We start from the raw sequence: 23,983 nt of genomic DNA on the forward strand, positions 1-23,983 counted from the left end.
ATGCTGTTTCCAAGCTTTCAACTCATCTTCCAATATGACACATTAGGAACACCTAATATGATGAGAAAGATATACACAGTAAGCGGCTGAAGTCAACTCCCCTTGCCATCATCATGATGATTCGAACGTTGCAAATGGCGGCAGCCTACTAGTAGGTAATAGGGTCGTGTTCTTGTACTATGTCACATTTCTTGCATTTTTTACATTTTGAATTCCTATCAGATATGTACATAATCCAACATAGCCCCAAACTCCAACTTCCACCATAAAGCGCCAAAACAGAGCTAAAACTTGAATAATAATATTAATTGTAATTCATATGACTTCCCTATGACGCGAAGAAGCAGATTTGCAGTTCCCAGCACCATACATATAATCATGATCCGGGCTCCCACCCGGGGCCGGATCCAAAAACTCATGATAATCTAATTCCTCTCTGGCCTGAGGGGTCCTTGGATAAGGTTTGGGCGAGTCACCAGGCCAATCATAGCGATGAGACTGCACCATGAAAACAAGACGACTCAGAACCCCAAATTCAAGCTTCAGTTTAATGCTGTAGACTGCCGACTTGAGCGTTGTCTGAATGACGAAGTAGTTCATATACTCCAAGACTAAAAGAACGACGTCCATGATGATTATGAGAGCATTGATAGCCAGGAGTTGATACATAATTTTTCGATTTGGGTTATGCGCTTGTCCAGATGAGGGGGAGGTGCGAAGAATCTTGATAGCCTTGTAGATGTATAGGCCTGAGATAATAAATTCCTGCAGACAGAAGCCTGTGAGTTCGATTCGTTCCATAATTCTGTAACCGTTTGCCCAGACAGGTGTGCGGATGAAATTGGAGCCGTAGGTGAGGACCGTTGTTGGAACGTGGAGGATGATAGCGTCAACGATGATCATTGCTAGGACGCGATGGCTTATCGTCAGGTCTTGGACGACGATGTTGAGCCTTGAAAAGAGGACGAGCGCTTGTCCTGTTACCATGAAATACCAGCCGATCGTGGATAATGTGATAGAAAACCATAGTGGGCCGATATCGTAGTATTTCAGAATGAAGCTGATAGATTGAGGGACGACGCCTAGGACTGTAGCGAGCAGGAGACTCCAGAAGTAGAGGCCTTGATAGCGGCGGAAGGAAGCGAAGATAAGAACGAGTAGTTCGAGAGAGTTGTAAAGGGCGATTCCGAGGAAGACGGTGAAAGTAGCTTTGATCGTGAAGTCGTTCGCGGAATAATCGCCGATCATCCCGTCATTGTAGCTGTCAGACATTTTGATCAAGTTGGCAAGCCCGCGAGGACCAGCGCGGACTCCACTTGGAGTGAAAGAGGGAAACGAGACAGAAAAAGAAAAGGAAACGAAAAGAGCATGTAGAACGGGACTACTATGTGCTGGCGGGCCCGATCAAGGCTCGGGGGCCTGACAGGTGGAGGGAAGACGAAGCTTACCACCAGGAAATCAGGGTCAGCATGGCAAAACGAAGAAGGTGGAGAATTATAGCATGATCAAGGGTATATAACAAAATAGTGGGGAAAGCCCCGGATTTTCTGGGATAGTCCACCTTGGAAGATGCTCGCATGGCTGGGACGCTCGGCAATAGTGACCGACAGGTAACCTAGCTCCTCCCCATGGAGAAGTGAACGATACACGAACGCCGAAATGCCATGGGAGTCCGTGCTTGGCCTAGCACTAGCGTGGGACAATCCCAAGCGAATGTGATCGAGACTCTAATTGGGGCTAAGGAGGAAGAGGATGCAGGACACTAATCCCCTTTGCTAAGCGCCACAGCAAGATCCTCTATTTGATAGAACCAGTCATCGGTCTCTAGGACGGAGAATCCGCTTACAAGGTGGTCTAATGTTTCATCTTGATTCCTCGTTCGCAGATATTTCGACGATTGCTACACGATATGAAGTGCATAATTTCATTTCCTTATCCTGGTGTGGTTTCCCAGCACCATTAAAACAGAAAAAGAAAAAGAAGCATAGGCTAATTGTAAGGAAATGGGTCTTACAAAAGTCCAGGGGCAAATCCACAATCACTCCGAAGTCGAAAATGACACTCCAGTGCCTTTTTCTTTCTCTTTTAATTTCCCCGCGTTGCATCAAGCCAATGGCACCCCGTCACTTTCTAGGGAAAGTTTCTGCGCTTTGTTCGCCTCCAAGTTGGCCACCGCAATACGAAATCGTCCACCCACCTGGGCATCAAATGGGGGCCTTCCGGCCTTTTCATGCATTTGGCCTCCGTACCGGGGTACCTACTTGAACTTTCCTAACTTATTAAGGTTCTCGGTCCGTCTTTTAATATGAGGCCAAGTCACACGCGGACATTTATCGGATCCACGAATCAACCTTAGGTTGCCAAGTCTCCTGGTCTGGACTAGACTAGGTCCATCCTAGCGTATTGGAAGGTTGAATGGCGTCTTCGCTTCGCCTTTGTTGGGAGACTTGATTCTATTGTCCCTGAGCATGAGATCGAGAGAGAAAAATTACATTGTTCTACGGAATTTATAGATGATGGATTAACTCACAATATTACAAATATCACCAAGGCTGTCAGCTAGGTGCCGTAATACAACACAGTTTTTTTCAAAAGAAAAGCATGGACTTAAACGTAAAACAAAGTTTTGAAGGTGGGGTTTAAAGGTTTCTCTAACGTGATGCCGGTTGAAAATTGTACCCTGCTACTAGTACCTAACTAGCTCGTGATGCCTGGAGGGTCAGTTTCGAGTTGCTGGAGGAAGCCACTCTATTCAAGTAGACACCCAAAGCTCTCCACCGATATCATAATTTGCTCAGTTTCCAATTTATCGTCGCCACTGTGGTCACAGCGGCGATACACTTCCAAGGTTGTTCATCGCACTCACAGCTATTCTTTCTAGTCCAAGTAACTAGCTTCTTCCTGGCCTCAGGATAGAACATTTACGTCTTAGTCTGTGCAAACCCTGTAGCGAGCGTGCCTCGGTTTCATCTAAGTTTGAGTCACAGTCAAATTTGAAGTAGGCGCTCTTCGCTGCTCTCGTGTCTCCCCAACGATAAACTTGAGACAGACATCCTTTCACCAGCGTGTCCTACTACTACAGACTTCTTAAGTGTACCAACGAAGGAGATAGTAATATGTCAAAATTAACCTCGTTGGTTATGAGCAATTATGTACCTATTGGATATAGCAAGAAATGTACAAGTAAAGCTAGGTATCATGAAAAGAGCAAGCGGAAATTAGAAAAACACCCACTGGCCAACACGCTGAAGCTTCCCAATGAATCCCTTCTTCTCTAACTCCTGAACCTCTTCAGGGGTATGTTCATCATCAATACCGCCATCATATCGGTCGGTACGTAAATCCATATTCGCGGAACGAACAAAGCGCGTCCGCTTGATGAGTTTCCAGCCAACGAACATGACAAACATGACCGGAATTTCAATATAGAACGAGACAAAGTCCACGGCCTTGAAATGAGGGCTGAAGCACTTCCAGCCTTGAACTAGGACGAGGACGATATTTAAACCAACAGCACCAATAGGACCGTAGGGGTATGTCCAGTTCTTGAAGGGAAGAAGGTGCTCGAGGCCCTGTGCGCGAATGGCGCCTCGAAAGCGCAGGGAGGCGAGGCCAATGCAAATCCAAGATAATTGGTTCGATACCCCGACAATACTGCGTTTATTAGTTCTGGAACTTTTGGAAGGAAATTTATTTCGACGACTGAGGACTTACTTTTGCAACCAGGACCATAGCTGACCGGCACCAATATAACTGGCACCAAAGCAGAGTCCACTGATAACGGAACTGGCCAGCACTGCAATCCAAGGGATTTGGAAACGGTTTAGTTTGCTGAAAAAGGGTGGCGCATAACCCTCCGTGCCGAGCGAGTATAGCAATCGAGTAGCAGCAAATAAAGCATGATTAGCAGCAGATATGACCGATGTCATGATAACAGCATTGATAAAGCTGCCTGCGACGGAACTACCAGCTTCCTGAAAGACGATGGTGAATGGGCTGGTTCGGGTGTCCCCATCGGAGAGACCTGGGTAGTTGTATGGTACATTGAGCCCAATGAGTAGGATAGAAAGCAGGTAGAACAGCACGATACGCCAGAAAACGTTGCGCACGACTTTAGGCATAACCTTGGAAGGGTTCTGAGTTTCTCCGGCGGTAATTGCAATGGATTCAGTGCCACCACTATTGAATCTGTTAGATAACGGACATGCAATAGTCATGACATGATGATACTCACAAGGCGAAGGAGGCCGTAACAAAGACTGAAGCAAAGCCACCGATGCCACCGACAAAAGGCGCTTCTCCGATATGCCAGTATTTACCACCAATGTATTCATGGTTCTTGTTGCCACCACAATTGACGGCAATACCAAGAATAATGAAGATCTTGAAGCATATTAGGAAACGTCACACAAAACAGCCCACGAAAGAGTACATACCACAATAGTGATGACTTTCAGTAAACTCAACCAATACTCAATCTCACCATATACTCGAACAGAAAACAAATTCAATCCGATTACCAGCAAGAGAATGATCAAACTGATTGCCCAACCGGGAAAATTATCAGTCCAATATTGCAACAGTAATTGCAAAGCAATAATATCCGAAGCCGTTGAAACAGCATCGTTAAACCAATAGTTCCATGTCAAAGCAAAACCAAGAGCATCATCAACATAGCGCCTATAATAATTTGTCAGTCATGGTTCTGCTCCGGGAAAGATCGACAGTCAGAATGTAACGCACCCCGCATAGGTACAGAAGGATCCCGCAACCGGCACGAAGGCAGCCATCTCACCCAGACTCAACATCGTGATGAAGACGATAGCACCACAGACAGCATAAGCAATCAATGTCGATGCAGGACCACCCGTAGCAAGGGACTCGCCAACACCCAAGAATAAACCAGTACCAATAGTACCACCGATAGCGATCATTTGCACCTGGCGAGCGGAAAGACGACGCGCGAGCTTATCCGCATTGACCAAGGGGTTCGATCCGATAGAGATATCTCCGCCATTGTTGTCAGTATGGGGATGCTTCTCTATATCTGAAGTAGCAAACATGGCGACGGTGTTCACCAAGCCGCTAACAAGTCGGCAATGCTCAAAGATTCCAGATGTTCAAAATAATTCTATATCATCATGTGTAAGCGAAGCTATTCATTGTTATGGCGAAGCATCCATGCCACTCCAGTAGGTACAAAACCACTTGGTTTTGTACATGAGAAAGATCGACTCACCTGTTGTCTCGTGACCTACACGTGGTTACCCCGGACCCGTCGATATGACAGCTGAGCCCCAGTTCTCAATCTGCTGCAGCCGGTGACTAGTGTTAGGGAAAGATGCCATGTTCGATCGTCGCGCAAAAATCAGATATCCTCAGAGCGTGATTTCTGCGATGGCGTGCTTGCTCGCCATTATGGTTGGGTCGGGCGACCCGCACGCGATGACATGAAAAATTCATTGTAGATCCACCCGGGTGTGGGCCGAAGGTTTGACATCGGCCAATCTATTTGCACCGGCAGTTCATAGACTCGTCAGACGGCCTGTTACCGGACCTGCCGATACCGAAAATCAAGTGCTACCAATTACTACTTCTAGTAGTATAGTATAATCCATTCCATGTATACTAGCACAAGAGAGAATCATGGAGGCAATGAATTTTATTGGTTGAATCACGGTAATTGAAAGTTACGTTGGTAATAATATTCATTTCAAAATGTTCATCCAGCGTCTTCACTATATACTGGTGCAAATTTGGTACGATCAATGCTTTTTAAGAAACGCATCGCTAGCTCAAAAGATAAAAGGAACGCAGTACCAAAAACCAATTGTAAAAAGAAACGCCAGAGGTAACTCCAATGGACAAAAACCAATGCACGGTTAGCCCAGCAAGCCACTGGCCAAAGCCTCCAGATCTTGCAAAGATGAGATATTGGTCTGGGAAGGTAATTGGCTCTTCTTGCTCTTGCTTGGCCGTTCCTCATCGTCGTCCCGCTCATACACACGGGTCTTCTTACTGGGACGCGAGGTCTCGACAGGCTCAGGTTCAGACTCGGAGGCAGACTCCATGGGATCCTTGAAAGGAATATATGGCAGCTGGAAACCTCCATCCTCTGAATCGGCCTCTTCTTCAGCCAGAGCACGTTCGCGCTCACGACGCTTCTCTTTCTTCTCGCGTTTCTTCTCACGAACCAATTCCTTATCATCGATATCCGCACGACGAGTGCGCTCAGTCTCATCCGCCAAGAAGCGCTCCCGTTGAGCCTTAGCATCGCCACGAGCGTTGAATTGATCCTCATCTTCCATTTCGTAGATTTCATGAGCATTTCCTTCATCATCATAAACAAGCTTCGTACCCTTGCCCTTGAATTTAAGAAGCGCCTTCTTTGACTTGAGCAACTTTTCACGACGTTTCGAGTCGATGACCAGTGGGTCTTGGCCGTCAAGCGCAACCTTCTTGATCTTCTTGCCGGCTTTTGAGCCGTCGGAATCAGAATCGACTTGGTCAAGGCCAGCATCACCAGCTGCAAACCTGCGCTTGACAGACAGGAAGTCGGCGTCTTCGTCCGCATCTTCACCAGCTCCATTCCCAGAGGGAGCGGCAACCATCGTACCGTCATCGTTGATAAGCTTCGAGTAATGCTCTGCCAGAACATCCTGGTTGCGTCGCTCGAACATTCGGTCGTACCGAGTACGCACTTGCTTGTCGTCCTTCTTCTCCTTCTTGGATTCGTTTGCGTCCGAGTCTTCTGGGTCACTGGACAAGTGTGCCATCCTCCATGAAGCATTCTTACGCTCCTTCGTATCATCTCCCTTGATGAATTTGATACGTGGCGCACCAGGAAGTCCCAGACTGCTTGCATAGTTGTCTAGGGGAAGCTCCTTAATCTTAAAGACATCCTTGTCCTTTTGCACGTAAACTGATTTCACATATGAAATGAATGCCTTCTGGCCCAGATACTTGAGTTCTGGATCCTTGAAACACATGTTTTGGAGCAAATGAGTAATGCTCTGTTGCTTGTTGGCCTTGATATTAATGCGTTCAATAGGTACCTTCTTTTGCTCGAGTCTCTGAAGCATACCCTTCTCTTCACTGGGGTCTAAGAAGAGCACGGCACGGCCAACACGCTCATATCGAGCAGTTCGGCCCACTCGGTGAATGTAAGTGTCAGCATCCTCGGGGCAATCCATCTGAATAACCCAGTCCACCGCGGGGAAATCCAGACCACGTGCTGCGACATCAGTTGCAAACAATACGGCATGCTGAGATTGAGAGAATTTGGTCGTAATATCCAAGCGACCGCCTTGCTTCTGTCGGCCATGAAGATGCATCAACGGAATACCGGGTTGCAAATGTCGGAGAGATTCATAAACAAACCGCACCTGCTTTCCGGACGACAGAAAAACGACGGTTTTAGACTTGAGGTTACTGCGAATGAAACTCCAGAGTGTATCCAGCTTTTGGGGCAGAGGTGTGATAACGTAGTGTTGCTGGAGAGTGGATGGTGTAGCAGAAGCAGCGGTTTCATGAACGGCAACATATTCTGGTTCTTGCAGACTTAGACGAGCGAGATCGCCCACCTTCTTGGTTTGGGTAGCACTGAACAGCATAGTCTGTCGCTTGACCGGTAAGTGGTCAATGATGGCGTCAACAGACTTCTGGAAGCCCATGTCGAGAATACGGTCGGCCTCGTCCATAACAAGTAGCTGAAGGTTGTTGGTCTCGAACATAGCGGTCTGATCCAAGTGTTGCAAAATACGACCCGGAGTACAAACTAAGATGTTCATGCGGCCTAGACGTTCTTGTTCCTCCCGCAAACTCTTTCCACCGATCACCAGCCCAGCGGAGAAGGCATGGTACCGACCGACCTTGCGCAGCACGTCGAAAATCTGAATCGCGAGTTCGCGGGTAGGCGCAAGGACCAGCGCTCCTAAGCCGTCGTGTTCGGTCCATTGCTTGCGGTAGAGGTTTTCGAGGATGGGTACTAGGAAGGCCAGAGTCTTGCCGCTGCCGGTCTTTGCGGCGCCGAGGATATCACGACCTTTGAGAGCATGATTGATGGCTCGTGACTGGATATCAGTCATGACCTTAAAATGAGAAGCTGATAGGCCATCGGCAGTTGGTGAGGAGAGAGGGAGATCGGAGAAGTTTTTGACCGCAGACTTAAGATCCAGGTCCTCAACGCGCTGGATGAGCGACGAGAGATCTTCCTGGCCGCGCTTGCGTTTCAAGACTCGAGTGGAATCATGATGGGCTTTGGCGGGTTTCTTGTGAGAACCCTGTGGCGGAGCCATGCTTGTTATTATGAGGATTGTTGGAAGATTTCAATCAATGCGAACCAAGTGTAAACCGTAAATTCTAATCGCTATCTTTTTTTTCTCTGTCGCTGACTCAGCATCCGATAAGATCGCCCCGATAAGCAACACTCCAGAACTCCAGCTCCAAAGAAAAATATTATTGACATTTAAGGCACCTCATGGCCGAAGACGAGGATCAAGATATTTTTGATGCGCTGGAGCGCGAAGCCTCCGAATTTACAAAAGATGCGGAGATCGATCGCATCCGTAAGGCCTTCTCTCTCGACGCGTAGGTCGACTCCTTTCTCCACATTGAGCTTCTACTGACACATTAATTGGTTCACTAGCTACGCCGTCCTAGACTTACAACCTGGTGTACCTGAGAAAGATATCAAAGTCCAATATCGCAAAAAGTCTCTTTTGATCCATCCGGATAAGACCAAGAATCCCGCGGCCCCAGATGCCTTCGACCGGCTTAAAAAGGCCCAGACCGCGCTCCTCGATGAAAAAGAACGAACCTATCTAGACGAGTGCATCGCAGATGCGCGACGACTCTTAATTCGCGAACATAAATATACAGTTGACTCACCGGAGTTGAAAACGGACGAGTTCAAGAAGGAATGGCGACAAAAGACCGTTCAGGTTCTTCTGGAGGAAGAAGCGCGGAGACGACGACAACTCAAGGCACGTATGCAAGAAGAAGGTCGAGAACAGCGCAAGGAAGAGGAAGAAATCGAAGCGCGTAAGCGCAAACGTGATCAAGATAAGGCGTGGGAAGATACTCGAGAAGAGCGAATTGGCAATTGGCGGGATTTCAAGAAAGGAAAATCTGGCGGCGACGAGAAAAAGAAGAAAAAGAAGATGAAGGTCCTCGGATGAGCATAATACCATTGTATCTTATTTCATGGATACCAAAGTTCTCAATGATTATCAATGTCTATTCAAATGCATACAATTGATCAAATCTAGGTTTTGCTCTCATGCATGTATGCGTCCAATGATCTACGATGCTCCATGTATTTCCACCGATAAGCCGCGGCGCGGGGAAAACCTAGAAGATTCGACTGTTACTGCACTGTAAATCGCGATCGCTTTTCTTCGACCCTGCTCGAGAACATGGTAAGCAGGTCTCTTTCCAATTCCATCTGTGATACAATACCAACCCAATTCAGCGCTTGAAGTGGCCTACTACTCAATCCATCCCGTTTCCATCTTCATCCCCACATGGGAGATTAAGCCATTTTGCCTTCCAGCGCCGGTAAACCCACTCTCCCCACCTCGACTTCAACTCTCCTGTCATCCAGTCTCCAGCACAATGGCCGGATCCGCGATACCCGACGAGAGGCCGGCAGAGTCCCTCGCCTCATCGCAATCAATCTCACAGGCTCTTGACCATCTACAACCCTTTGGACTAGGGCCCGCGAACCTCAACCCGAGCCAACGCGGGGCCGACACAGCGCGCACCGTCCATGCCAACCCCGCGACAGCTGCAACGCACCAAAACGGCTCAGCACAGGAAAAGACCGACAATTCCACCGGTTCTTCTGATATAAACAGCAATGAATCTCTTCCTCCTCTTCCAATTGTCATCGAGCATATTCACGCCCGCGTACAGGCCTTCCTCGCCGAGACACACCCACCCGACTCACTGCTAGCCTCGGTCCAACGCCAAACACGCATTTCACTGGATGTAGTCGCAAACGCGCTACAGAAATACAAGCTTTCAGGCCTCTCACTATCCTACAACGGAGGAAAGGATTGTCTCGTTCTCCTAATACTGTTCCTGGCGGGATTGCGCCCATACTCCGACCACGCCGAGTCGGCGCACGAGCCGGAAACCTTGAACACAATCACAACCACAAATAAGAATGAGGGTAGTGATTCCTTAGTTGAAACACCCGTTATTCCAGCTATTTACGCACTTCCTCCTGATCCATTTCCCGCTGTGGAAGACTTCGTCTTAAGTTCCGCGCAAGCATATCACCTCTCCATAAAGAAATACACTACAGAACCGCCTCACACGACGCTACGATCCAGCTTTGAAGATTACTTATCAGTGTACCCCAATGTTCGGGGAATATTTGTGGGCACGCGACGGACGGATCCGCACGGGGCAAAGTTGACGCATTTTGATCGGACAGATGGCGGTTGGCCCGATTTTATGCGGATACACCCGGTCATCGACTGGCATTATGCTGAAATCTGGGCATTTATTCGACATCTTGGATTGAGATACTGTTCCCTTTATGATATGGGATACACTAGTCTTGGTGGAACGTCGGATACCCTTCCTAACCCACGGTTGAAGAAAGAACATATAAGAGAGGGCAACGATGAGAGCTATTTACCTGCTTATGAGCTAATGCAGGGCCTGGAAGAGAGACTTGGTCGTAATTGAATTTGATAGAAGGATCATCTGGGATGTTAGAGGGTTGATATTGGCGATAGCCAGGTTTGCGTTGTGTGTATAGATCGCTATTCTATTCCGACTGGCCTGATGTTTTTTTTTATCTTTCTTTCTTTCTTTTTGGGTCCCTTCATACATTGCGCTCCTCCTTGTAATTTCCAGGATGTCTGATGATTTTCATTGATCGACTATATCATATTTTAAACCATACAGCCTCGGGCTGCAAGAACACTTTGAATCTGCTGTAGAACATGCATCGTGAACAGATACCACAGAAAACATACTTTATCATATAAAAGAATGGCAGGAGAGCAGGAGAAAACCGAGAGGAAATAATAAGGGGGAAAGAATAAGAGAAGGAAGAAGAGGAAGAAACGAAGAAACAGAAAATCCCTGCAGCCATCACGAATTGCATATTCCTAGTACGTGGTAACATATGGGCAACATGGGAGTACAGTAGAAATTGGAGCGATACAAAGACCATCAAACATAAGCTTGTCAAACGGAACAGAGAGGGTAGAAAAAAACAGAAACCCACACGGAAAAAAATTGGACTCGAAAACATACATCATAGTGCATTCTGCAAAGGTAAAATCATGACACGAGTCAGAAGATCGAATAGCAAACGACAAAGTTTATCATGGAAACACGAAACCTCTTACGAAACTCAGCTTACATAGCAGCTCGAAAGCAGCTCAGGAGCAGGAGCGAGGGGTGGAAATCATAATATCCATCCGTGAGGGGATCGGCGACATAGATCCCGCCTTGATGTTTTCTTTTCGGGGACTTGACATGTACGATCGAGGTTCAAGGTCGGGAGATGGAGGTACGACTGTCTTAGATGAGCCACCTGAAATGTCTGTCATGGAGCGACACGTTTGAAAGGTGCGGCGATACACAGGTGTATTCTCGATTGCATTAAGACTGCGAGAGGACAACGAGGCATGTCGTGCGCCGCTACTAGTGTTTTTCATCAAGCCGTATCTAAATCACTTGTTAGCGCACACACGAGACTATCCTTATGATGGTATAAAGATCCGTAAAGGCACATACGTGGGAGATATCGAAGTAGCTGGGGTCCAGTTGGAGCCTATTCCAGCTGGAGAGCCGAAGCTTCCCTGTGAGTTAGGGGTCATGTGGGAGCTCGTCTGCTGAAGGCGTTGTAGAGAAGGTGATGGGGTTGAGCCTTGCACCACTTCAACGGAATAGTTATATTCCCCTGCGCGGTATGCACGGCGCTCGTTGCTCTGCTGCTTGAGCATCTTTTGAGCTTTGGTGTCTGCAAAACGAAGAAGCAACTTCACGTCGTTATCCTTTGTGAGATTGTGGAACTCGGATAAAACTCTTTCAGCAATATCGCGGGATTCGAAACTTCACGTTCTTAGCATGAGACAGCTCAATCAAAAGTCCAGGGTCTGCTCTCGTACCGTGCGAAGCCCACTTCCTTGCTCACACCCGTCTTCTCATCTCGACTTATCTTCTCAGATACAACATTGTAGGGTTCAAAGTGACGACGCAAATCCTAGAAAAACCAACGTCAGTCTGCAAACATACCAAGCAGTAAACCCAGTAAAGACTCGCCGCTTCGGTCCAATCGATGGGGATATTGGTACAATATACATTGGTGGACGATCTGTCCTCCAGATCCTTGAGACGAGAGTTTCGGGACTTCTGAGCGAAGCTTGCTTGGTAACCGAGATAGAAAAACCCGCGAATGCAGTTTTCGCAAGACTCGAAATTGTAGTATTGAACAAACCCGAAGCTAAGCGATCTGTTAGCGTGGTTACGATGCAGTTGCTTTGATCAGACTTGATGGTACCCCTTGCAAAGTCCCGTGTCTAAATCGACAATTGCCTTGCAGCGCTCAATGTTTCCAAATCGAGCGGCGTAGGAATGAAGAAGGTCATCTGTGGTTTCCGGGAGAAAGCCTCGAATGTAGACATTGGTGATACCTTCACGATTCTCGAGGCACTTAGCGAGCGTCATCTCAGATGGATTGGTCCACATGGCTGGCACAGCACGGGGAATTGCAGGTTCCTGCTGCGTCAATGCATCTAAGTCTTGTACCACGTAGCCATTTGTGGTTTTCATCATTTGAAATGGCAGTGAAAGTGAGCCGAAATTTGGGAACATGGTGCCACACGTATAAGGTGGCATACTGGTGCCGTCTAGGCCGGAAATGAGGGTGGTGGGATAGTATTGCATGGGAGTAGCGCCTTCGGCTTGCGATCCTTTCTGGCCGTCAACTGACATCCATGCAGCTGACTTGTCTTGTATATCATAGTTCATTGTATAGGGCCAGGATGAGTACCCACCAGGCACCACAGAGTTAAGGTTTTGATATACACCAGTCGGGAAATACTGATACTGGTTCATCTGGTCAGTCTGGCCATTCATCGAGCCAGGAACAAATGAGGGAAGCTGTTGAACGCCGCCCAAGACCCCGGAGTTGGGTACCAGGATCAAAGGGCTGTTGTAGGAGGTGTGGGTATTGTTTGACCAGTCCATGCCGTTCATCGTGATAGGTGTCGTATTCTTTGGCCCAAATTTGGGACGGTAGTTTTGAGGATTCATGCCTGCAAACATTTGAGACAAAGTTAGCACACTATCGTTTTGGGCGCAGATGTTCATACCCTGTGGATACATTTGGGCGTAGACTGTACGCGGATCTTGGTGGTATTGGCCATTTTGGATAGTAGAGCTGGTTCCCGAGCTCTTCGAAGTGTTGGTGCCCTGGGTGGCCTGTGGGTGCATTCTGGCCTTGTAAAAAGCAATGTCCTATACCTCATATCAGCAACACCTCTGAAGCAGTATTCATGAAGCACAGTCACAACGTTGATTTGAGGACATGACCAGGCTATACTCAAGACCAATTGATGAGGAAATTGCTCACCTGAGAAGAAGCTCGACTACTTCTTGGGAAAAGTGAAAGTGAAATAAAAAGCTTGGAATCACTAAACTGGTGGTCGCGAACTCCGTCAATGTCTTGCAAGACCAGCCAGTGATTCTAGAAGTTGTAAGCGAAACTGTCTCTCCCCGCTGATGGACCTTGTTACACCCCCAGCTATGCTTGGGGGAAATAAAACAGGTGACGGGCAGTGACTCGCTTGGACTCCCTCGTAGAATGGATTTGCCCCGTTTGAATGAGTACAAGAGCCGAAATGGCTGGTATGTGGAAAAGAGGTGAATGATTTGACAAGGCTTGGGTGGTTGCGATAAGATGACTGGCCACGAGGAGCGATGAAACCTCCCGGGCGATGAGGGACAATGGACACACAAGAAGAGATGGTAAGCCTTTTGATTCTGAAGCTCGACAAGGATGATGAGTTTCCGAATAAAAGATGGAGGGGGAATCATGCAATGGGAGAAAAAGGATTGAGGGGGATGAAGACGATGAGCTGGGGTTGAGGAAAGAGCGCAAGGTTCTTCAGGAAGAGCAGGTGCGATGAACTGAGTATATGGGAAACACTGAAGACTGGAAGAAGACCAGAGGATAGAAGATGGAAATGCGAATGGAAATGATAATGAGAATGAGAATGAGAATGGAAATAAAAGTGTGGGAAGATTGCAATAAATGAGATGAGAGATGATGAAAAGAAAAAGGATGAAATGAAGAAGAGAATGGCACTTGTAAGTAGTTGAGACTTATTATGCTCATACTAAGACTTTGCTCTTCGTCCACTAGTCTTCTTGCAATGCCTTCCCGTGGACATTCACTACGTTGGATGAAGAGTAGCTGTACATCGTCAAATATGATTTTCTAGATAGACCTCAGTTTTAGAGTATGAGCGTTCAATACTAAGAAATGATAAAAGCCTAACTCAATATACCATATACCAATGTGTGCTTTAAGTCTGTTCCCATATGCCCCACTTCAATATCACTATGCCAACAACCCCTATTTATTTTTCCCTCCTACAGTACCCAATGGCCTTATTTGGCCAGGAGATTAGCGGAAACAGTAGAAAAAATGCTGAGTTAACTACTGAGCAAAGAGCAGCAATTGTAAGTTCCTATAAAATTGGTAAATCATAAACTGAGTTAGCCGCAGAATTCCAGTGCTCCCGCAAAATAATTTACAACATAATCAAACGTTGGCAAAACAATATAATACTTAAATCAAAAGTTCTCAGTAGCTAGCCTATTAAATTTGATAATCAAGCTCGCTGTCAGATATTTTTTTATTACTCGCCGAGAGCCCTTTCTCTCGTAGAGACAACTCAGTACAACTATAGAAGGTAATCCTAGTAAGTCAGCTCTCCGTTGGATTTTAAAGCCCTTCGAACTTCAAAAAAAGACAAATAAAGATTAGAATCCCGATCGGAGAGGAGTTGGCTAAGGTTCGGAAGAAGTTTGTAGTAGAATGGAAGTTAGAATTTCGGTCTGAAGACATTGACAATTAGATCTTCCCGGATAAATGTTCTATAATAAGAGTTCCTGCTACTTCTAACTAGTATTGCTATCGATTTAGGGATAAATCTTATCGGCTAGATCTAGTGAATAACAAAGTCTACATTGAAGATATTTCTTAGATAGTTTGGGTTGTAATTTGGATTGGTGGACGATCGGATTTAGTAATAATGGAAAGGAAGGAGAGGGAGAATAGCTCAAAATAAGGTTATATAACTAATTCTTATCTAGATGCTCTTAAAGAAGGTCTTCCTAATGTTTATAAGCCTGGTAAAGTCTTTTAACAAGATACTGTTAAGATTTATATGGCCAAAATAAGTTAAGATTGGTTTAAAGAGTACGGAATTTATATTAAAGATTGGCCGTCTTACTTACCCGATCTTAGTCCTATTAAACCGGTCTAGGGTATATTAAAACATCGAATTAAGAGGCTTTTCCTAGAGTTATTTGGTATGGGAAGAGGTAAAAATAGTTAGGAATACTTTAAAAAAATGTATCTAAAAAGCGTATTAGGATTTAGGACAAGAGAAAATTGATGCGTTAGTAAAAAATATATACATATGAGCGTGTAGAAGCTGTTCGGAAGAATAGGGGGAAATTTAGCAAGTTTTGCCAAGATTACACTTTAAAATATTAGAATTTTTAGTATAAAATATATAATGTAAAAAGGTAGTAGCGTAGTAGCGTAGTGCACTGGGAAGTAGATATATAAATTAGATGTTGGTGGGGTAACAATCTATGAAATTTCAAACAATAGTCGGAGAACCTATTGAGACTTCTCCTGTAACCATCGGTAGACAACCGAGAAATCTTTACCACGATGGGCTTTCTCAACAGCAGAATAGACTTCACGGGCTTGATTACCAAGTTCCAAAGGAGTATCAGACTTCTCTGCAGCTTCGAGAGCCAGTCGTAAGTCCTTATGCATCAGGCTCACGCCAAATCCGCCTTGATAATCGCGTGACGCAGGCGCTGTCTCAACCACGCCAGGAACAGGATTATTAATTTCTGACGGCCAGCACCGCCCTGTGGAGGAATTGATCATCTCCGCTAGTGATTTTGGCTCCAACCCCCATCGTACACCGAGGTTCATTGCCTCAGCCGTGGCAATGTTATTGATAGCCAAAATGTAGTTATTAGCAAGTTTCCCCGAGACACCAGCGCCTGGCTCACCCAGGTGCCACATCCTCTTGCCCATCAATGATAGAACACCCTTGACTCGATCAAGGAACTCTGTCGTGTGTGAAGTGGCCCCAAACATGAAGGAGAGTGTGCCTGCTCGGGCGCCGACCACGCCCCCAGAAACAGGAGCGTCGACGAATCGGCCAGCCTGGGTGCTATGAATTGCATTGGCAATATCTTTGGATGTGACGGGATCTATGGTGGAGGTATCAATGAACAGACGCTCCTGTTCGACTGCCGGCAGCTTTCCAGATTTGAGAATCGAATGGAACACTTCAACAACGTGTTTCGATTCGGGGAGGCTGGTGACAATCACAGACTTTGCATCATTTGAACTCATTAGCTAAACTGAGTATAAGGCAAGCAACGCAAGGTTCTTCTGTGCCATACTGACCGACTTCTCTGCAAGTTCACGAGCATTCTCGGCAATCTGAACTTGATGTTCCGACGTTGAGGTACCAGCGCCCCGGTAGCTCTCTGTATTCTCTGCAACAAAGCGCTGAGATGCTTCTTCATTGACATCACGCACAATCAGTGTATCGGTCGGAGGAATTTTAGCGCGTAAGTTTTTGGCCATGTTGAAGCCTGGTTTCATGTCAATTCCGGGTCCCGATCTAAGGGTATGAACAGACAAGGAGTACACGATGACATCCTTCAATTGACATACCCATCTGGCCTAGACCAATGAATCCCCATGTTGCATCGCGGTGCTGTGTTGTTGTGAATGTTCTGACTGGGCTTGACAAATTAGTAGTGAGCGACTGGTGGCGGAGGCCCGCTGCGGGGTGAAGACGCGAGACAGTGGACGCAAATCGAACACTCATTTCTCTAGTTTTTTGAGTAGAGCACAGAAAAGGAATATTTGAAAAGATCTTTGATGTAGTTCCCAAAACTATTCCAAGGAGCCTTGGAAAAAGCGAGAGTGATGATATACGCATTACCGAGGATAAACGAGCAAGGGCATAAGAGGGTCATTCTCCGCACGCCGAGGCTATCCTGTTATATGCGGAGAAATTTAAGGCGCGGGACGGGTGGGTCACGTGGAGCCATGGCAACAACGTGGACATACGTAGCTACCTTCACACGCAACAAACATCCATCAAACAATTAGCCAATATTGATTTTAACAAAATCAAGAATCTCGCCGAGCAGCCCGAGCCACACATGAGCAAACAAACATGTAGGGATATGTTGAAAAGACCATTAAGAACCGCCACAATCTTGGAAGACATGAATTTTATGCGGAAAAGGATGAACTAAAATGACCGAAAAGATAACTTGAACTCCACCGGCGTCTATTCCCAAGTTTACAACGGTGAATTTCTCCCTCGACTGCCTCGACTCCCTCGATCATCGGATATCTCTGTCTCATCTACAGACTCGCCACTTTTTTGATCCACATACTCGCACCTAACACTCCATTGATCTGTTCTCTGTATTGCCATAGAACCAGTCCCATGTGCAGGCCTGACAGGTGCCGTAACAGCGAAAGCAGCTGCTGAGCTTCCTAGACCCTCAATCTCATCTTCCATATATTGTGAGCGAGTAGTGGACTCCTTTGCACCTCGATTCATACTACCCAGTGCGTATGAGTTTGCGTTTGCAGCACCGTATGAATTGCTGTATCCTCCACCAAGTCGTTTGTGTAGGGAGACGTTAAGCATTCCGCTATCGAAGGCGTCGAGGAAGGGTTTTAAACAAGGGATGCATGCGGTCATGAGGCTGACGCAGAGGGTGAGTTGAGTCATTATGCTGGTTGCGAAGGCGTCGTCATTCATATCTGCAAGAGATTTGGCTCTCTTCATAAAGATGAGACGCACGATGGTAGTGACTATAACACTGTATAATAAATCAGATCATGTAGTAGAGAGGCCTAGACGTTGGAATTTTGAACATACGAGGCGCGGAACACGAATGCGACAATAACGGTGACCTTTTTACTGAATGATACCTGGACTGGCTTCACGATGTACATTGGGAGAATGCAAATCACTAGCTCGGTGGCGATGTCGATTGGGGATATAGCGGCCCAGAAATCGAACTGCGTCGAATGAATGACTTGATCAGTATATGTGGCTTTGTGGTGATTAAATCTGACCAAGGACAGATATCCAAACTCACAACGTTGATGCAATGCCCGTTTTCTGTATCCCAGGGACTTGATGCACCGCATTTGAAAGCTAGCGTGAAGAATACGGGAACAGTCCATACGACCACTAGGAGGGACGACCAGCGACATATGGTTTTGTGGAGCTTGTTAACACAGAGCTTTTCCAGAAACTGCAAGACGGATACTTTCGCAAGGCTCAAGCTAAGAACATATAACAAGTCAGATGAATAGAGGTCCTAGAATAGTATATACCTTGTAAGTGGGAAGTTCATAAGTAGACTCGAAATGGATCGAGAGCAGGTTACCTTTTCCACCGTGGTAAAACTGGCTTTAGACATCTCGGACTGAAGCTTTCCAAGTCCCTTTTGCGTTCCAGTAAACACAACTGCGGACTGAGAGATACCCAAGATCTAAATATTAAACCCCATGTTAACTTCAACATTAACTCCAGAAAGCACCCATGATCCCCGCTTCAAGTAGTAGACACGATGGCAACCAGTCATGGACAACCCGTGAACTTACCAAAGCAATGGAAACCATTCCATCATCCCATTGCAGGGACCGAAGCATATAATATCGAAATGCCAGTCGTATCCACACAGCCATAATCATCATGACCAAGAGGTAGAGCGTCGCGATGGCAATTCCGTCCGCATGGTCGGCGTTGGCTCCTGACCGGGGGAGCCGTATAGGCAAGACCATAGCGACACTTGGTATTCGTTCACATACAGATTTGAGGCTGAATTGTATGAAATTTTGGAGAGAAAAGGGCTATGGGAAGCCGATAATATGCAAGAGTATTTAGTGCGGTAGTATTAGTCTTCCAGACTCCTGATCAATCGAACCATCCGTAGATACAGAAGGGGGGCCATACTTGGCGTTCTTCTGGCCCCAAGAATCCATTTTTCTTTTCCACAAAGTTTCGCTGGGCTTGAGAGTTTCTCACTAAGCTTCATGTACACCCGTGCCGCTGGAGCCTACGGACGCTCAACTGGAGCGTGGCCACAAGCTAAGTGGATCCGGGTCATTTACAGTGGCTGGCCCATTCCAGGGGTATTCACGATCCCTCAACACTGGTCGTACTTAATGTAGCATACTTGAACCGGTTTTAATTGGTATACGGAAGTAGCGCCGGTTACTCCGTACAGAAGTTTTATAATATACATGTTACATATGAATATTAAACGATCTACTTCGTACATCGTACTTACTAGCACGAGATTGATGGCGCAACGTTAGGTGCAGCTAATCCAACATGAGTTTCAATCCGGGATTCGAAAGTTCATGCAAACGGACAATTTCAAAGTTTGCGACGCTGATCATTATTTTTCATACGTGGGGGCATATTTTGACTTCCCATCGGCCGTAAGAAATGATCGGATTATTATGGAAACGGGAGAGGCGATGGTTCGTTATGGCCTGTGCAAGTTAAATCAGCACTGGGCGTATCGGCTGTAATGGTCTGGCCCGATTGGACTAGGAGGATTACGACTACTCTGTCTGTACTTTCTCATGCTAACTTTGTGGAAGGATCTGCTTGGGACCCACTTCACAAACTCTAGACGTGATCGAAAATACTTTCTCAGCTACAGAGGTATTCTTATGTTGCAGAAGGAAGCATGTGAGGATGAATTAGCTTTTTTGCAGTCGTCTTTAGCCTATTCGCCGTCGGACTTGCGGGCTCAAACATCCATCCGGGCCAAGCAGTGGAGATCCGCGGGCCTATCCGTTGTAAATCTGGCGGCCCGTGTGTACCAAGACTTAGATTTGATTGGCTTAACCCGCTGCAGCTTGCGTTACTAGGTAGTCTTGATCAACTCTTAACAGAGTCGAAAGGGGAGTGCACTCTATGTACCTACGATTTAAGCGAGGCGCAGAGGGGGGGCAAAAAAACAAGCTAAAAACAAGCTAAAAAATATGGAATTGATGGGTCTGCCTACCATACATAGACAATCTCCTCCGTAGAGAACTAGAGAATCTCCGAAATGGTGTGGCGGATACAGTCTCTATCAGCCAGCTCAATGTGGATATTAAACAGTTGTTCCAATGCAGACACACGCTCTTCATCAGATGTCAATGTCTGCAATACTTCCGATGTGGCCCCTATCCGTCGTTTCAATGAATTATTGAACAGGGTCAAGTCGCCCACAACATTTTCACCCGCCTCATCCAGGAGCATGCGAACACAAACAACATGGAAAGTAAACCAACTGTCTCGGCTAGTGCTCATATAGTAGTTCATCATGGTGAAGTCCTCGGGAAGAAACTCTGTCTCCGTGAAACAATAAGCGGGGATCCAGTCTCCGCCCCCATTCTGAATCTCATATTGCCAAAGAGGCTGAGTCTTGCTGGTATGTTGGGTGATTGGCCCGTGGCGCAGGCGTCCAGACTGGTCACCCACGTTGTGGAACTCGAAATCCTTCGTTAATGGCACAGGCTGGTGTGGTCCATTGGATCCAAACCCCACATCTATCAGGTACTTTTGCTCGCCGATAGTAACAAGGTTAACCATGTGGTTCCTGTAAAAAGACTGATCAGTGAAGATTCGCTGGTTGATATTTCCTGCTTGTATAGGATCTCATGGAAGGTTTCTATGTTCTATGCAGGGAAAGAGGGATCTTCGGTCGTAGTCGTACCATCCATCGTATTTGGGGCCCCTCCAGTTCTTTGAAGCCGACATTGGCTGTGCAGCCTCATTGACTCTTCCCCCGACCGAGGTAACTTGGTAGCCCAGGCTTCGCAAGACGGTTCCAAAAAGGGTACTGTTCTCCATACAGTATCCTCCCCTCTCGGATTTGTTATCCACAATTTTCTCGAAAAGCTTCTGGGCATCTATGGAAATGTGGCGTTGTACCGAGTAATGCAAATTGAGATTTTCGAATGGCACTGCTGCCACTTGATACCGCTCCAGTACCTTCAAGAAAGAAAGAGAGGCCTCTTTTTCATTACTTACACCATTCTGAACGATTGATGACTCCCGGTACTTTGCTGGAAGATTGATTCGATCGAAATATCTGTTCAATTGCTCGGGGGAGTAAGTGGGACGTTGAGACCAATCAACCGTAAAGCTCATATTTTCGAAGATATTAGAAGCAATTGTGCAGATTGCAAGGAAAATAGGTGGCAAAAAGAGTTTCAAGCTAAAAGGAAAAGACAATGCTCAATTGAATGAATCACGATCAGGATTGAATATCGGTTGCAAGTTGATTGGGCGACTCTGGTTAAAATGCAAATGAGTCGAAAAATGTCTAAAGGCCTTGAACTGCTATAGAGTTTCGGAATTGCCGAATTCCCGACCACTTCTCTGTACCCCCCTCAATATTGCAGCACGCTAGAGTCAAAGTACATGGATTGTCTTTGTCTCCTTCGCCCCTCCATTCTCGGGCCCCCAATGGGCTAGGAAAGCCGGGGGTATCGACATTTTGACCCGCGGGTGGATCCTTCTGACTGCCCAGCAGTCTTAGCCTGCGACGATGCATACGGGAGAAAGCCAATGCAACGATTCCAAGGAATTCCCGTCGACTAAAACATTAGTGGGAAACTTTCAGGACCAAGGCGTCTCATGGCTGGACACTAGCCCCGCCGTGCATTGCTTAGCGCAATGTGCAATGAACTGTGTTCCGTCCCCCCCCCCCTCTGTCTCCTTGTTCATTGTCCAATTGTCCATTGTCCCATTCCGGAGTACGAGCACAATGGGTGCTAGCCGTGCCGTCGGCCACTAATTCGGCCACCCCGAATTAGTGTCCCCCACCGTAATGCAAAATATCACCGTAATGCAAAACACGCAACAAAACATCAATTTTTAAACTAAATACTAAATGAATCTTGATATGCAATTATATCACCATTATCTCCAAGAATCGGCGTAGAAGACACAATAGGTGATTTATCTGTTGAGGGTCGAGAAGGTTCAAATCCAAAGCGTTTTTTAAAATCTTTGGCCACCCGTCTATCCTCTTTTTCATCTTCCTTAGCACGTCGCTCAGCAATAGATCGATTTGCATCTTTAACACGTAAAATTCCATCATCTTTGAGGTTTAATAATCGCCGTTTGGTAGATTTTTTAGCCCGTGGGGCCTGGATTTGGGCTATTTTTGCGATCGTAGAAGATGCGTTTTGAATCGCCTGAACGTGGAAATCCATCTCTGTAAGTATTTGATCTAACGTCCGTTTTTGCCGAGGTGTAATACTATCTAATTCCATTAAGGGAGCTAGTTTTTTGCGGCGTTTCTGGACGTCTTCTGTAGTCTTTGAAGGTGTATTCTCTAGACTTGAAGATAGTATATTTTCCAGTGGTGGTGATGGTGTTTTTTGATCCCGAAGATCAATTGATATATCTGGGATAGGAGGAAGGGCATCTTCCAGTTTTTGACAGACAATTTTAGCATTGACTGGATAAATTCCTCGTTCTCGAAACGCATTTCGGCAAACTCTCTGTGTCAAAGCTTTATCTCTAAAGCCCATAAGGTCTTCGAGAAATGAGTTTTTGTTTGCTGTAAGACCCCCACCCCACTGTGAAATGAGGTTATTTTGTTGACGAAAATAAGCCTTATAAGCCAAAAATGGCTTACCATCCAAAGGTTGAATATAATTTGTCTTATTTGGTGGAAAACCAAAGATCTTGATACCAGCTTTTTCAGCAGAGTTTAAGAATTCAAATGTCAGATGTGAGCCACAGCCATCAACTAAAAGAATTCTTTGCTCGCCTTGCTTAACGCGATGCTGCGTTTGACGGTCAAATTCTTTGATCCAAAGCACAGCAAGTTCATCAACCATATAGCCTTTCTCAGTAGTTGCAGTCATCCACTCCTCAGGTAATTTGGTATCATACCAAGCCTCCATTTGATGGCGTCCTTTAAAGATAACGAGGGGTTCCATTCTCCAACCATCAGCCGCAATACATTCTGCGACAGTAACTCGCTCTCCATGTTCTTCACCGGCAAGACGTGGAATCTTTGTTTTATGACGTGTAAAGACTTTCTGAGTTTGTCCTTGGCCCAATTGGAAGCCAGTTTCATCAAAATTATAGACAAGCCTTTCTGGTACACCATCAAGAATTTTGTCTAATAAATCATACCAATGTTCTAGAATAGCAACATCTTCGTGGCTCATTCTTTTTGAATCTATAACCTTCTGTCGTCTCATCTCAAAATCAACATCCGGGAAACGTTGAATAAAGCGATAAACCCAGTTTTTTCCGACTGTTCGGTCTGATGTTCCCGATCGGGCAAGAGTCAGATTTGCCCACTGTTCTATAATATTTGGTGTCGGAGGGATAAAAGCTTCATCCAATGATCGAATCCAGAAGGATAAAGCTTTCTCTTGGACGTCATTTAAAGCCTTATTTTGTGGTTTTCGTTGAATTCTGGGCGTTGATTTTTGACGGACTCGGCGGTACAGAGTATAATACGAAATAGCATATTCCTCCGCGATCTGCGTCAAATTTGGCTTTTTGAGGGTAGAGGCATATCCAACAGCCTCTTCCATACGAAATACTTCATTTTCATAGAAATCGGCCATAGTTAAGGATGTATAATTGAGGGAAGAAGACGTGCGGGAAAGTGTTTTGCATTA

The 23,983-nt window shown here is 46.1% G+C and overlaps 9 protein-coding genes across 9 annotated transcripts; 2 read left to right on the plus strand and 7 right to left on the minus strand.

The window, feature by feature from the left end:
- Positions 1 to 315: 315 nt before the first annotated feature.
- On the minus strand, positions 316 to 1,272 carry N7478_012911 (uncharacterized protein; the record flags this gene model as incomplete). The annotated part of the gene is made up of 1 exon (XM_056929121.1): positions 316 to 1,272. The coding sequence occupies one exon, from the start codon at positions 1,270 to 1,272 to the stop codon at positions 316 to 318; it is 957 nt and encodes a 318-aa protein (XP_056772483.1).
- Positions 1,273 to 3,218: 1,946 nt separating this feature from the next.
- N7478_012912 (amino acid permease) lies at positions 3,219 to 5,063 on the minus strand (the record flags this gene model as incomplete). The annotated part of the gene is made up of 5 exons (XM_056929122.1): positions 3,219 to 3,654; positions 3,715 to 4,179; positions 4,235 to 4,383; positions 4,437 to 4,680; positions 4,744 to 5,063. The coding sequence occupies 5 exons, from the start codon at positions 5,061 to 5,063 to the stop codon at positions 3,219 to 3,221; spliced, it is 1,614 nt and encodes a 537-aa protein (XP_056772484.1).
- Positions 5,064 to 5,882: 819 nt separating this feature from the next.
- On the minus strand, positions 5,883 to 8,297 carry dbp4 (RNA-dependent ATPase HCA4; the record flags this gene model as incomplete). Its single annotated transcript, XM_056929123.1, has 1 exon — positions 5,883 to 8,297. One exon carries the CDS (start codon positions 8,295 to 8,297, stop codon positions 5,883 to 5,885), a length of 2,415 nt encoding a protein of 804 aa, XP_056772485.1.
- Positions 8,298 to 8,479: 182 nt separating this feature from the next.
- Positions 8,480 to 9,179, plus strand: N7478_012914 (uncharacterized protein; the record flags this gene model as incomplete). Its single annotated transcript, XM_056929124.1, has 2 exons — positions 8,480 to 8,589; positions 8,648 to 9,179. 2 exons carry the CDS (start codon positions 8,480 to 8,482, stop codon positions 9,177 to 9,179), a joined length of 642 nt encoding a protein of 213 aa, XP_056772486.1.
- Positions 9,180 to 9,615: 436 nt separating this feature from the next.
- N7478_012915 (FAD synthase) lies at positions 9,616 to 10,698 on the plus strand (the record flags this gene model as incomplete). The annotated part of the gene is made up of 1 exon (XM_056929125.1): positions 9,616 to 10,698. One exon carries the CDS (start codon positions 9,616 to 9,618, stop codon positions 10,696 to 10,698), a length of 1,083 nt encoding a protein of 360 aa, XP_056772487.1.
- A 704-nt stretch (positions 10,699 to 11,402) lies between these two features.
- On the minus strand, positions 11,403 to 13,461 carry N7478_012916 (uncharacterized protein; the record flags this gene model as incomplete). The annotated part of the gene is made up of 5 exons (XM_056929126.1): positions 11,403 to 11,691; positions 11,761 to 12,078; positions 12,135 to 12,229; positions 12,262 to 12,478; positions 12,527 to 13,461. 5 exons carry the CDS (start codon positions 13,459 to 13,461, stop codon positions 11,403 to 11,405), a joined length of 1,854 nt encoding a protein of 617 aa, XP_056772488.1.
- Positions 13,462 to 15,883: 2,422 nt separating this feature from the next.
- N7478_012917 (uncharacterized protein) lies at positions 15,884 to 19,111 on the minus strand (the record flags this gene model as incomplete). The annotated part of the gene is made up of 8 exons (XM_056929127.1): positions 15,884 to 16,642; positions 16,694 to 16,884; positions 16,967 to 17,037; positions 17,704 to 18,138; positions 18,198 to 18,340; positions 18,421 to 18,610; positions 18,662 to 18,819; positions 18,932 to 19,111. 8 exons carry the CDS (start codon positions 19,109 to 19,111, stop codon positions 15,884 to 15,886), a joined length of 2,127 nt encoding a protein of 708 aa, XP_056772489.1.
- Positions 19,112 to 20,378: 1,267 nt separating this feature from the next.
- N7478_012918 (arylamine N-acetyltransferase family protein) lies at positions 20,379 to 21,482 on the minus strand (the record flags this gene model as incomplete). The annotated part of the gene is made up of 2 exons (XM_056929128.1): positions 20,379 to 20,928; positions 21,046 to 21,482. The coding sequence occupies 2 exons, from the start codon at positions 21,480 to 21,482 to the stop codon at positions 20,379 to 20,381; spliced, it is 987 nt and encodes a 328-aa protein (XP_056772490.1).
- Positions 21,483 to 22,216: 734 nt separating this feature from the next.
- On the minus strand, positions 22,217 to 23,929 carry N7478_012919 (uncharacterized protein; the record flags this gene model as incomplete). The annotated part of the gene is made up of 1 exon (XM_056929129.1): positions 22,217 to 23,929. The coding sequence occupies one exon, from the start codon at positions 23,927 to 23,929 to the stop codon at positions 22,217 to 22,219; it is 1,713 nt and encodes a 570-aa protein (XP_056772491.1).
- Positions 23,930 to 23,983: the final 54 nt, after the last annotated feature.

Source organism: Penicillium angulare (assembly GCF_028827245.1).
Source record: "Penicillium angulare strain IBT 27051 chromosome Unknown utg000012l_segment0_segment0, whole genome shotgun sequence".
NCBI lineage: Eukaryota > Fungi > Ascomycota > Eurotiomycetes > Eurotiales > Aspergillaceae > Penicillium > Penicillium angulare.